At 43.8% G+C, this 12,863-nt stretch overlaps 1 protein-coding gene across 2 annotated transcripts; it reads right to left on the reverse strand.

The window, feature by feature from the left end:
• Positions 1-1,256: 1,256 nt before the first annotated feature.
• Positions 1,257-6,759, reverse strand: MBL2 (mannose binding lectin 2). Of its 2 annotated transcripts, none has more exons than XM_009458433.5 (5): positions 6,654-6,737; positions 5,366-5,576; positions 4,585-4,701; positions 3,161-3,229; positions 1,257-2,428 (listed from the first exon to the last, which is right to left on the reverse strand). In XM_009458433.5, exons 2-5 carry the CDS (start codon positions 5,550-5,552, stop codon positions 2,055-2,057), a joined length of 747 nt encoding a protein of 248 aa, XP_009456708.1. In that variant the 5' UTR covers positions 5,553-5,576; positions 6,654-6,737; the 3' UTR covers positions 1,257-2,054. The 2 variants fall into 2 exon arrangements, with proteins under 2 accessions (XP_009456708.1, NP_001009005.1); NM_001009005.2 differs by having other exon boundaries at positions 1,962-2,428; positions 5,366-5,561; positions 6,654-6,759.
• Between the last annotated feature and the right edge of the window lie 6,104 nt (positions 6,760-12,863).

A 12,863-nucleotide genomic window follows, 5' to 3' on the forward strand; every position in this document is an offset into this window, starting at 1 on the left:
AAATCCTAGTTAAATGAAGCGATACATGATGAACATTGATTAGAGATTTAGTAGTAAGTTGCCAGTTCTGCATAAGTTGATTGATAGACTCAATGTGGTCCCAGTGGAAACCTCATCAGGTTTTTGTAGAAATTGAGAAGCTGTTTCTAATATTTATATGGAAATCTTGACTTGAAGAAGAACAAAGCTGGACTATAGTTACAACTATAAATGTACAATAATTAAAATAGTGTACTGTTTGACACAAGCATCAACAAATAGACTAGAATAGACAGCCCAGAAACAGACACACACACATACAGTTACCTAACTTACAAAAATGCACCACCCTAATTCAATGGAGGAAAAATGGTCTTTCCTACAAATAGTGCTGTCTCAAGTGGATATCTATTCTACCAGGAATAGATAGAATGTTTATTAATAAAACTATTAGAAAAAAATGGAAAAATATCTTCATGATTTCAAAATCATGAAAAATCTCTTCATGGTTTCAAAATCATGAAAAATATCTTATGATTTTGGGATGGGCAAAAATTTCTTAAACATGACACAAAAAGCACTAATTTTGAAAGAAAATATGAATAAATAAGACTTTCTCAAAATTAGGAAATTTTGTTCATCAAAATTCAACATTAGGAGCAAGTCAAAAACTAGCAAAATATTTGTAATACACATTAAAAAGGACATATTCAGAATGTAAAAATAACTTAAAAATCAGTAAGAAAAATATTGGCTAACTAATTTAAACAAAATACAAAAATGTGAACGGGTACTTCACAAAAGAAGCTACCCAAGTGCCCAATAAGCATATAAAAAAGTGTTCAACCTTATTACATGTTGGGGAAATACAGATTAAAACCACGGGGAAATATCACTTTACATCCACAGGAATAATGAAAATCAAGAGAACTGAAAACATTGACTTTTTACAAGCACATAGAGCATCTAGGACTGCCACACATTGCCGGTAGGAGCATAAATTCATACAATCACTTAGGAAAACTGGTAATATCTACTAAAGCTGAATACATGCTTTCCTCATCCTCTACCAGTTCCACTCCTGGATAGGTAGTGAAATTAGTGCACCATGTCCACCAAAAGACAAGTCCAGGAATGTTCGTGGGTTCTCTTCCTCATGGCCAAAAATTGGAAGCCACTTAAGTGCCTATTAACAATAGAATGGATGAACTGAGGAATATTAATATAAGGGAACCCTACATGGCAATGAAAAGGATGAAACTTTTGTACACATGACATGAATGAATCTCACAGACTTAATTCTGAGTAAACAAGACATACAACATTACACACAATATGATTCCAACTATACAATGTTTATAAACAGACAAAATTACTGTGCAGTCATGGAGGTCAGAATAGTATTTTCCTAGGAGTTAGTACTAGGAGGAGTTATAACGGGGCTTCTAGGGAGTCAAAAATGTCCCATATCTTAATCTAGAAAGTGAGTATATAGGTATGTATGTGTGTGAGAATTTGTGAAGCTGTTTGCTTGAGATTTGTTATTTATGTTCTTTACATGGTTTAATATCTCATTAGAAAGAAAACAGAGTTCATAGAGAAAGTTACAAAATAGATTTTCTTAATACCTGAAACTTGGTAAAAAGCTGTGGTATTAAACTGTGGTGATGTCATTAGGGGAGCCCTCTACCCAAACAGAAAGGAAGGCTCAACAGAGCACAGGTGTTTGTTGTAAATGGAAAAATAAATCCGTCTTATTTTCATACTGCAGCAAGTTAACACTATCGAAAGCATTACAGATTAATTAAACTAGATAATTAATGTAGGATGCAAAAGATAGGGCCTCATAGTATATATTAAAAATATTATACAATTAGCATGACTACTACTGCTGCTACTAACTACTACTACTACTATTATTGCTTTGTTGGTGCTGTTAGTGATCATTTTTAGTGATTGCCCACAAAAGGAACAATACTGGATATGGGGAAATTGATATAATTTATCTTTTCAAGCATACTGTGGGCCTGTGGGTTGCAGTAAAAAGACAGGGAGGGCCTGAGTGATATGACCCTTCAGATAGGGAACTCACAGACGGCCAGATGGGAGGTGGAGCAGGGGACGTCATTCCACTGGCCATTTTTCAGTAGCAATACACAATCTTCATCAGAACCAGCATTGTTGGGTTCACCCTCGTTCCAGTTTGTGTAGGTCAGTCTATTTCCTGTCAGATCCACAAACTGCCCTTCTGTCTTCTCATCAGTGATGCCCAGGAAGGCTTCCTCCTTGATGAGATTCCGAACGGCTCCATTCTCTGCAGCATTCCTGGGGGTGGCCACAGAGGCCTGGAACTTGACACACAAGGCCTTCACTTTTTCAAAGGTCATTATTTCACCATTGGTCAGGAAGAACTTGTTCCCAACTTGTTTGCCCAGAGAGAAGGTCAGCCCTAAAATGTGAAAAAGTGGGTGAAACTGACTCATCCTTAAGCCCAACTCAAGGTATTTCTCAAGAAAAAGTCTTCTAGAGTAGAGTTGCCGGATAAAATATAGTATGTCCAGTTAAATTTGAATTTCAGACAATGAATATTTTAGTATATCTCCCATATAATTTTTCAGACATACTTATACTAAAAATGTTTTTAAGCTGAAATCCAGTTTAACTGGTGCTTTGTCTTTTTATTTGTTAAATATGGCAACCCAAATGTGAACAGACAGACTGGTACAAAGGCCTCTCTGTGCTTTCAGATCAGAATTCTAAAAGACATATAATTTGGACTTCTGAATTCTAAATTGTTAACTTGAGACCAAACAAAAAATGTCTGAAAATATTTGCCCCAGGCAGGTTAGACCCCATGGCCAGGTCTCAATACCAGTGCAACAAAGGGATATAAGTCCCATTTTCAGTGAGCAATATCAGACGGTAAAGTATTAGGGTCTCTCAAGTCAGACTGACTTCCATCTATAAACCACCCCTGCCATTTATTAGCTCTATGAATTTGAACAAGTAATTTAACTTCCCTTTGCCTCCATTTCTACCAAAATGTTGTGAGAATTTCATGAGGTAAGAATATGAGAAATGCCTAGCAGGGTACAGAAAATTATATGCATTCAATAAATATTTGTTGCATTCTATTTTTCCCAAACTTCAAGCTGCCTGGAGAGTAAGAGAAAAAGCTTACACTTTTTGATACGTGCCATTTCTGTTTGCAGAGCTTTTCTTTCTGAGGCAGCCAGGCTACTATCACCATCTAGAAAATTAGAACAAAGTAAAGAAGCATTGTTGAGAAGGAGCCTCAGAACTGTGCATATACAAGGGAGTGGAGTATCTTTTTCAAACTGAAAAAAAAAGCTTATTTTACATTGATGTTTACACTTTGAAGGAAAATAAAAAATACTGAAAAGCCCAAAGAATGAAAAATCACTATTTCCATCCAACCCCAAATGTCACTCTTTGTCTGTTTACTGTATCCCAAAGTATGCATACATATCACATGCACACATATACTCCCTGATTACCTAGCAATCCATATGCCAGGTTCTTCACAGATTTTTTTTTTCAAATAAATTGTTCTATCAAAACTAAAAAGAAATCTCTTCAGGCGTTACTCTATTATGACCTGGTGAAGAGTGATGAAAAAGATTGCAGGGTTTTTGTCTTTGGAGAGGTTTTGCTTTTGATGTCTTTTGTTTTGTTTTTGTTTTTTCCAGGTTTGTTCTGTTAGTCAGGAAACCAAGATTTTTGTGAGTTGCCCATTATCCAAGTGGGGAGGGCATGAGCAAATCACTTGTTGTAGTAGATGGCAAAAATGGCCCCAATAGGGTACAGCTCCTCGCATTAAGACATGAATCTATTTCCCCACTCCTTGAATCTGGGCTGGCCTTGTGACTTGTTTTGACCAATACAGTCTGACAGAAATGATAATGTGCTCTGAGTCTTCAAGAAGCCTAAAGCCTATCTTATTTCTACTCTTGGGAATCCTGTAATCACTGCTATGTGAACAAGCCCTGTTGGATGATGAGAGATGTGGTTGAATTACCCTCATCACTCCAGCTAACATTCAGACAACAGCCAGACACATGAGTGAGACTATTGGCCATCAGTTGACCACAGACATGTGAGTAAGCCCAGCTTAAACCAGCAGAGAAATCACATGGCCGACCCACAGACTTGTGATTTAAATTGACGGTTATGTTTTTAAGCTATTAAGCATTGGCTTGGTTTCTTATGAAGTAAAATATGACATACCATGGTTACATGCTTTTGTAAAAATAGGCATAATAAGCCCACACTTAGATGGCCTATTTTCTCCCTCTAGGACCAGGGCCTCACATTAGACTGTTTCAGCTGACGGAGAATCCAGGCTCAGCTCCTACAGGGAGTGCCTGATGAGGGAGTTGTCTTGAAAAGTTTGTAAGTCTGTACTCAGGCACTTATAGGAATTCCCTAAGGCTCTAAGAATGAAGAGAGGGCTGAGGGCACTGGGTCAGAAAGCAAATTTGGGTATCTTCCTTTGAAGGAACAGGAGAAGGGGCACCTCTTACCAGATACTCAAGGTCTCAGAACCCTGGGTGAACTCAGCTCAGACCTTGCTGGGGTCCTTACCCGGACTTTTTCCAGGGTCTCCTTTCTGGCCCTTTGGTCCTGGTGACCCAGAAGGCCCTGGATTTCCTGGAGGCCCCAACTTTCCAGGAGGGCCCTGTAAGCCTCTGAGCCCTTGGCCTGTTGGAAGACAAAGGAAATGTGACTTAATATCTATGTTCTTGCTCTCTCTCTTCAAGAGTTTGATGCCCAATCCCTTCTCAGGAGAAAGGAGACCTTGACCCAGGACTGACCTTTCTGAGCACTGCTCTCAATAACTGTATGGTGTGCACCTGACAGCAATAACTTAAGAAATAAAGTTGCCACGTGGAGGTTGCTGCAGGGAGGGTGCAAAGTGAAAATTAACTGCATTTGTTTTTACAAGTAGTTGTTGTTCTCCTGTCCAGCCCACTGCTGCTGGATCTCCCTGTAAACAGGTTCCCCCAGTAAAACCTATGTTTGTTTGCTGGCTCCAGGTCTCTTCTTTGGCCTCTTGAACCTGGTGCCATCCCTACTGAAGTGAATAGGTGTCTGACATGACAACGAACCAGAGAAGAAAAATTCATCCTGTGTCCCATGGGATGGCCTGACCTGTGGGCCACTTTCCTGGGCTGGCAAGACAACTGTTAGTCACAAACTGCTGTGTGGAATTCTGAGATGCCAGAGAATGAGAGCTGAATCTCTGTTTTGAGTTATAGTATAGTTGAGAAAAATATACTCAAATAGGACATCAGTCTCCTCATATCCCCAGGCAGTTTCCTCTGGAAGGTAAAGAATTGCAGAGACAGAACAGCCCAACACGTACCTGGTTCCCCCTTTTCTCCCTTGGTGCCATCACGCCCATCTTTGCCTGGGAAGCCGTTGATGCCTGGAGAGCTACAGGCAATCACTGCAGGGCAGGTCTTTTGGGCATCCTCACAGGTCACAGTTTCTGAGTAAGACGCTGCCACCATACTCAGGAGAAGGAGAGGGAGTGATGGAAACAGGGACATGATCCTCACCTTGGTGTGAGAAAACTCAGGGAAGGTTAATCTCAGTTAATGAACACATATTTACCGAGCATGCCCTCTCTCCTACAATCTGGGTGCAGGCTATATAGAAATAGATGACCCATCCCTGGCCTCTAGCTGGGGATTTGGAAAAGTAAACATTCCTTGTGACACTGCGTGACTAGTACTTTAACAAAGGTAGGCACTGTGATGAGCAGTGGGGATCCTAAGGAGGGGTTCATCTGTGCCTAGACACCTGGCGTTGCTGCTGGAAGACTATAAACATGCTTTCAGTGGCAGTGAGAACAAATGGGACCGTGCATTGCCAGCTGGCTTATGCCTGTTAGCTTAGGGAATGAGAATGAGTGGAAACCCAGGTGTCTGTAGGAGCTTCCTCTTTCTCTCCACGTCCTCTTTGGGTCCATCTGCCACCTGAATCCCATCTTTGTATCTGGGCAGCTGATTCCCCTGCAGGGCCTGTTAACTATCATTTACTCAGTGGCAGGCCCTGAGCTGAAAGCTGGTGATCCAAAGAGGAAGGTCTCAACCTCAGATCAACCTCAACCTTAGTCACCAACCCAGCCCAGAATTAACTGGAGTTTGCTTCCCCTTGGTGTTTTAGACAGGCTTGCCTGGGTAAGCATTTTCTCTGGAAATTTCTTACTACGTTGGCCCTGGCAGAGTGCTAAATACCTCTCTACTTTCTGGCAGGAATTCCCCATGTTCTGTGAGTCAAAAACCACTGGCAAATAGACAACTTGCCTTGAATCCTCCTCCCATTTCTCAGTATTAACTTTTCATTTGTTCTTCAGAGCTTTCTTCCAGCTATTGCCCCCTAAGAAACCTCAGCAGCCCAGCCCCATAGGTCTAAGCCTCCAAGTTTCCCTTTGAAAACAAAGACAGTCTCCACTGCAGATGAACAGATAATGGAGGAAAGTCACAGATGCTCCAGCACAAGCAGAAAAAGAGACATCCTCAACCTGATTTCTGCTTTCCATCCCACTCCCCCCACCCCTAGAAAGCCTCCTCCATGCCTCCAGGATCATGTCAGCTCCCCAAATCCTTGATCCGGAGACCCAGATTTATTCACCAGAAATGACTTACTGGTGTTTCTGCAGAGCAGGGACTCAGTGACAAGGACGCTGGCCCTCTAGCCTGGGGCTCTGGCAGAGATGCCTCAGAGTGAGGGAGGAGGCTGGACTCAGCAATGTAGGGCCCAATCAACGTTGTGAACAAGGATATCCTGGGCCTGGCCTTCAACTCCAGATTAATAAACAGCTCTTCTCAGAACTATGAGAAATTTAGGAGCCTCCAATACAGTGCTTGGCAGCTGTCTGCTTTAATACAGCACAATTCCTCTTTCAGTTGCCATCCATTTTGGCAAATCTCATTGCTGAACTACCATAACTAGGTTCACCTAGTTAGTCATGTTGACATCCTTGTTTCCAACAGAAAAACAAAGATACTCACAAATGCATACACATGCTCATGCACACCAACTATACACACAGACACGTGCATGCACGCACACACCCATCCATGAAACCACATAGACCTCTTGCTGCCATTAATGCATTCAGGCCATTCCTGCCTCAGACTCTTCACTTGATGTCTCCATGCCTGGACCCCTTACGGGCATCGCCAGCTAGCTCTTTCTCTTCTATTCAAATATTCCAATTTCAGAGAAATAAGTACCTTGATCACTTATTCTAAAATAGTCCTACCTAGCAGTCTCTATCCTCTTAGCCTGAATTATTTTCTCTCATGTTACTTACACTTTATGATATTATAGTCATTGACTTTACTTTTCCAGTTTTTCATTGTGGTAAAATAGACATAAAATTTACCATTTTGACCATTTTTATTAAGCACACAACTCAGTAGCATTAAGTACATTCACACTGTTGTGCTATCATCACCACATCATGGGATGATTTTCATCATCCCAAACTGAAACTTTCAACTCATTAAACTAGAATTCTCCATTTACCCCTACCCACAGCCACTGGTAACTTCTGTTTTACTTTCTGTCTCTCTGAATTCATCTATTCTAGGTACCTCATATATGTGAAATCATACAATAGCCCCCTTGTATCTGGCTTATTTCACTTAGCACAATGTCTTCAAGTTTCATCCTCATAACAAGAATTGTAAACTGTGTTAAAGACTTTGGGTTTCCTTCCAGGGGTCACTAGAGGGACTGCAATAGTGGAGAGGTGATCACATTTGAATTTTGCAAGGCTTGTTCTGGCTATGATTTTGAGGGGAACAGGACTGGAGAAAAGCAGATCTAAAAGGAAGTGCTTGCCATGATCTAAGCAGCAGAAGACAGTGGCCTGGGTCAGGGTAATGGCAGCTAGATTAAGAAGGTAGGCACACTTGAGAAACAGGAGGTATTGATTGCACTTGAGAATTAGCTAGAATAGTGAGTGATAAGAAGAAGTTTTCATGGGCACACACATTTATGACTTGACTATCTAGGGGCCACTCAACTGAGATAAGAAGCAAAAGAACAGCACTTGGCAGTACAAGATCATGGGTATCGTGTGTGTTAATGGCTTGAACCATCTTCCTGTGGTTAACGGGGACAATCTAGAATGGATGGAAGAATACTTTTACGAACATAGTTCATTTGATTCTCAACTACATTACTGATATGGCTTTCAGAAAAATGCCATGTAGCTTGGGGTGTTGGGGAGCCCATCCCGGGAAGTTCAGAGGCTGCGGGGCCATGTGGTGGGGGTACTATGGAGGCCTCCAAACACCAAAAGAAATGTGAGTAAGATGCATTTCCAGGTCCCTTCCAATTGAAGTCTTCTTGGCTTGTGGAGGGACTGGCTTCCTTACTTCCTGCTGACCTGTCTGCTGTGCCTGGAAAAATGTCCAGGATGGTACAGAGCCACATGCCTAAAGCCATCAGTGGATATCAGGAGATCCAGGGCCTAAAGAAGACAGGGCCTGAGAAGACTTGTTTCCCTTCTTATTCTTTAGCAGCCAGAGCTTCCCCCTGCTCCTGCTCCAGTGGCAGAAGGTGAGGTGAGGTAGTTGACTCCAGGTCACTGGCGGTGCTGGCTTTAATCACAGTGCTTGCTTTCATTGTTTACCTAGTCCAGAGGTCAGGAAACTGCTCTCCAGACCCTGAAATTTCCTAGAACTGGGTTCAGAGGGTGTGGGTATCTGGGGGAAAGTCAATCTAGCAATTGATCCGGAGATTGGAGTGTCGCCCAGTTACATCCTGCTCTCCAGAAGGCCTTTCCCAACAGGAGAGGCCACTCTCCACATGCCGCAGCCTGAATGTTTCTCTCCACACGAATGCCCACTCTGCACTCCACCCCATAGATAAGGCCACTGTGTGCATTTGTTCTGGACTTTAAAACCCTTCCCAGCCAGGCGTGGTGGCTCACTCCTGTAATCCCAGCACCTTGGGAGGCCGAGGCGGGCGGATCATGAGGTCAGGAGATTGAGACCATCCTGGCTAACACAGTGAAACCCCATCTCTACTAAAAAATACAAAAAAAAAAAAAAAAAAAAAAAAAAAAACCCAACTAGCCGGGCGTGGTGGCGGGTGCCTGTAATCCCAGCTACCCAGGAGGCTGAGGCAGGAGAATGGAGTGAACCCGGGAGGCAGAGCTTGCAGTGAGCCGAGATTGCACCACTGCGCTCCAGCCTGGGAGACAGAGCCTCTCCGTCTAAGAAAAAAAAAAACTTTCCACTTTCCTAACACTGCTTCCATTCTGGCAGCGCCACAACAAATCCACCTCACCCCAAGAGGCTGCAAAGAAAATTGCCTCTCTGACCTGCAGGAGGACTGCCTGGTGCCCTACATCCCCTTTTTTGTAGACTAGGGTGAAATCCCAGCTCTCCCACTTCCCAACAGTGTGACCTTATTCAAGTTCCACTGCCTTCATGTCCTCGGTTTCCTCGTCTGGGAAAGAGGGCACCGCTGCCTTGGCTGTGGAGTAGTGTGTCCTTAACTGGTCCACATTCAGAGTGCATGGCACATGGCTCACCATGACAGCCTGCTTAAGAAAGGCCTTCATTCCCTCCAGGGTGACTCAAGAGTCTTTTCAGCTTGGGAAGCAGTGTTCTTGGGTGGCTCCATGTGAGAGGCATGGTTTGAGATTGGAAACCAGAAGGCTTGGTTTTGACTCATGAATATGAGCTTAGATAGACCCCATATTCTGGCTGAACCTCAGTTTTACATCTTTCAAATCAGATTTTGAACCTCATTCCCTTTTCCACAGGGATGCTGTGAGTAGGACAATAGCAATGAGAATGTTACTGCTCTCCAAGTGAGGACCATCAGGAATATGCTTATAGTCAGATAAAATGGATTTATTATTTTTAGTTTCTTTTAACTGTTTGTTTCAACAGGGATATTGAGCACAATGGTGTACCCTAGGATTTCTCAGTAACAGGGTGTCAGGAGGGGATTTCTATAAGACTTGTTTTGTTTTAGGTGGTTTTGGGGGAAGGGTTTAAGAAGCAGGAGTCTGTTCTGGATAGGGTGCTGTCCATAAGCTGGGCAATTCTGTGATTGTGCATCTTAACTTTTATTTAGGAGATAAGTAGAACAGAGCAAGGCGAAGCTGTATTTTGTAAAAGAGTGGCAGATGTTTATATTAAGCAGGAGAGGGGCATGTTTTTCGTTTTTGTGGTTCACAGAGCCACCTTTTATGTCTATATGAAGACATGATTTTGGAATGATTTGGGATCTCACAACAGAGTAATATTGTTGTACACCGGTATTCTGTGGAAGTGTTTAGGGTCAGCAGGGAATACCATGTCTGGCCATGAGAGACAGGCTGTGAGAGACAGCTGACAGCGGTAGGCTGCTTTCTTGTTGTCAGCAGTGTCCTTTGTAACCCTAAAGCCTGACCTTCCCATACTTTTCATCCTGTACTGTCCTGTGTTCCAGTCCTGCTATTTTTTCTTTGCTTGTTTTTGCTCATGAACTCTCTGAGAATGTGTAAATGTCAAGGCCTTCTTTTTAACCAACACAAATACACAGACCCACTGCATCTGGCAAGGACTACCTTAGGCCCCTATAGCCATGGGGTGGGTGGTCAGAGGGTGTCATATCTGCCCATGTGATAGAGACATGCTTATCTGTGACATGGCCTTGAACACAGGGTGGCTGCAGTGAAAGGCAGCTCAGTAGTTAGGATAGCAAAGACCTGCTCTTTTGCCACAGAAATCAGAACACATGTGGCTTTCAGACTCTCCTCAGACATTCCTTACTCCCATTCTTCCTTCTGCCCCTTCACTCCCAGGCCTTCCACCAGTGTCCTCCCTCTGGGGCAGCTTCCCTCTCTAAAAAAAAAAAAACAAGAATTTCCTAGTGGGTGACTATCATTGATAGGTTTCTGGGGCCAGGGACACTTCTTGTCCAGGCCCATTCTCTGCCTCTGCTTTGGCTCACCTGGTGACCTAGAGCAGCATGTGGCAGAGGTGACCAGACAGGCTACACCCCCAAAAGGAGGTTGCTCACTGCTAAGATAAAGAGCAGGCTGAGAGGGGCACGATCAGCACAATGGAAAGATAAGGACCAGAAGCACACACTACTGGCTGCAAAATTATTGGAAAGGAATACCAGTAATTTAAAATAAGTATAATCAATATCCTTAGAGAAATCAGTGAAGATACTGCCCATATGACACAAGCAAGAGGCAGTAGAAAAGCAATGAAGTAGAAACATTAACATGGACATTAGCCATTAGAATAATAAACACGATAGAAAGTGCAAACCATCAGGGTGCATATTGCTGAAGAACACACGGAGAAACTGCAAGAGCAGAGCAAAAGACTCTTGCAGGACTGGGAAACTGGAGAGATGGAAGTCAGGGGGTTAGAAACAGGAGATTTGGTGTATTAAAGACAAACAAGCAAAGCTTTCTGACACACAAAACGGAGTTGGAGAGATGGTACTCCTGCATCTAAACCAACCAGTCCCACAGATACCAGCAAGGAGGAGTGGAAGAGACAGAGATGGCAGCTCCCCAGGCCTGAAACTGGGAACATAGGGAGGATACCACAGAGAGGTGCTCACCTTTCGAGGCTTACCAAAAGCCATGGCACAGTGAGTGCTTGGGCTCTAACCAATTAGATCACCAAACCGCCTTCCCTGTGATGGTTAAAAATCTAGATATTTAGGGTAGGATCAGAAATGTAGGGAGTTGGGCAGAAACATTCTTCTTCCCAACACCATCTCACTTGATTCTTGTGATTAGCTGCATGTAACAGCCAAGCCTGGGTACAACAGGGAAAAAACATAAGTGACCCCAAAGAGCTTCCAATATCATGAGGCAGCTTTCCTGGTACCCTTCCTGCTCTTTTCTACCTTCCTGGGACCAGAGACACAGAAAGCTCAGATGTAGATTAATGATAGATTAATTGCATTATTAACGGATTAATTGCATCATTAATTTACCTAAGATCCCACACTGTACACTTCGACAAAAATTCACCCTGTATGTATCCATGTGTGTGCGTGTGCATGCACTTGTGTACATATACTTGTGTATGTGCTTGGGAGGGGGGGAGTATCTGAATGGGAGTCTGTGCCATTTCTTAAAGTCTGTCTCCCCACCTGTGATTAAATGAGCTCACCTGTAGCTTTGCGAGGATGAAAACGTTTAGCACTCTGGAGCCAATCAGGAAACAGACATCACACAGTGATCTAAACAGGGGTAGTTTAATATAAAGAATTATTAAACCCTGATTAAAAAGTATAGAATGTAAGACATTCTGTATGGTTCAGACGTCACTGGAGAAAGGGTAGTTGAACCCACTGGGTGGCTGTGCTAATTTTTTGGGCCAGAGCTTCTCTGCAGTTCTGGGACAAGCAGGCATCAGCCCGCCTCCGGAGCACAGGTGGGCCAGGCAAGCCGCAGGTCCTGGCCGCAGTGGTCGCGCAGCGGGAGTGGGTCGTAGGTGCAACAGGCGGCCCGGAGCGCGGTGTCCCTGTTGGGAGGGCCACCGCTTCCCTAAGATTGCGGGAGACACACCTGGGGGAAGAGGGAGGGACGAGCAGAGGCAGCACAGCAGAGGTGCAGGCAGGAAGCTTCGTGCCTCGGTGTCCCTGTCGCGAGGGCTGCAGGGGGTTGGTGGCGAGGCCAGGACGCAACTGCAAGCTCCCGGATTCGCGGCCAGACTGCGCGTTCCAACCGCGGTGCCCCCAGATGTTCCCACCCGCCAGGCCGACTCGCGAGAGGGCCTCCCGAAACTGCAGGAGCCCCCTTCTTCTTGCCATGTCTCTCTAGCGCCCTCTACTGAGAAGCTTTGCATCGTGCTCACTCGAGAAACGCTGAAAGG

This window comes from Pan troglodytes, chromosome 8 (genome assembly GCF_028858775.2).
Source record: "Pan troglodytes isolate AG18354 chromosome 8, NHGRI_mPanTro3-v2.0_pri, whole genome shotgun sequence".
Taxonomy (NCBI): domain Eukaryota; kingdom Metazoa; phylum Chordata; class Mammalia; order Primates; family Hominidae; genus Pan; species Pan troglodytes.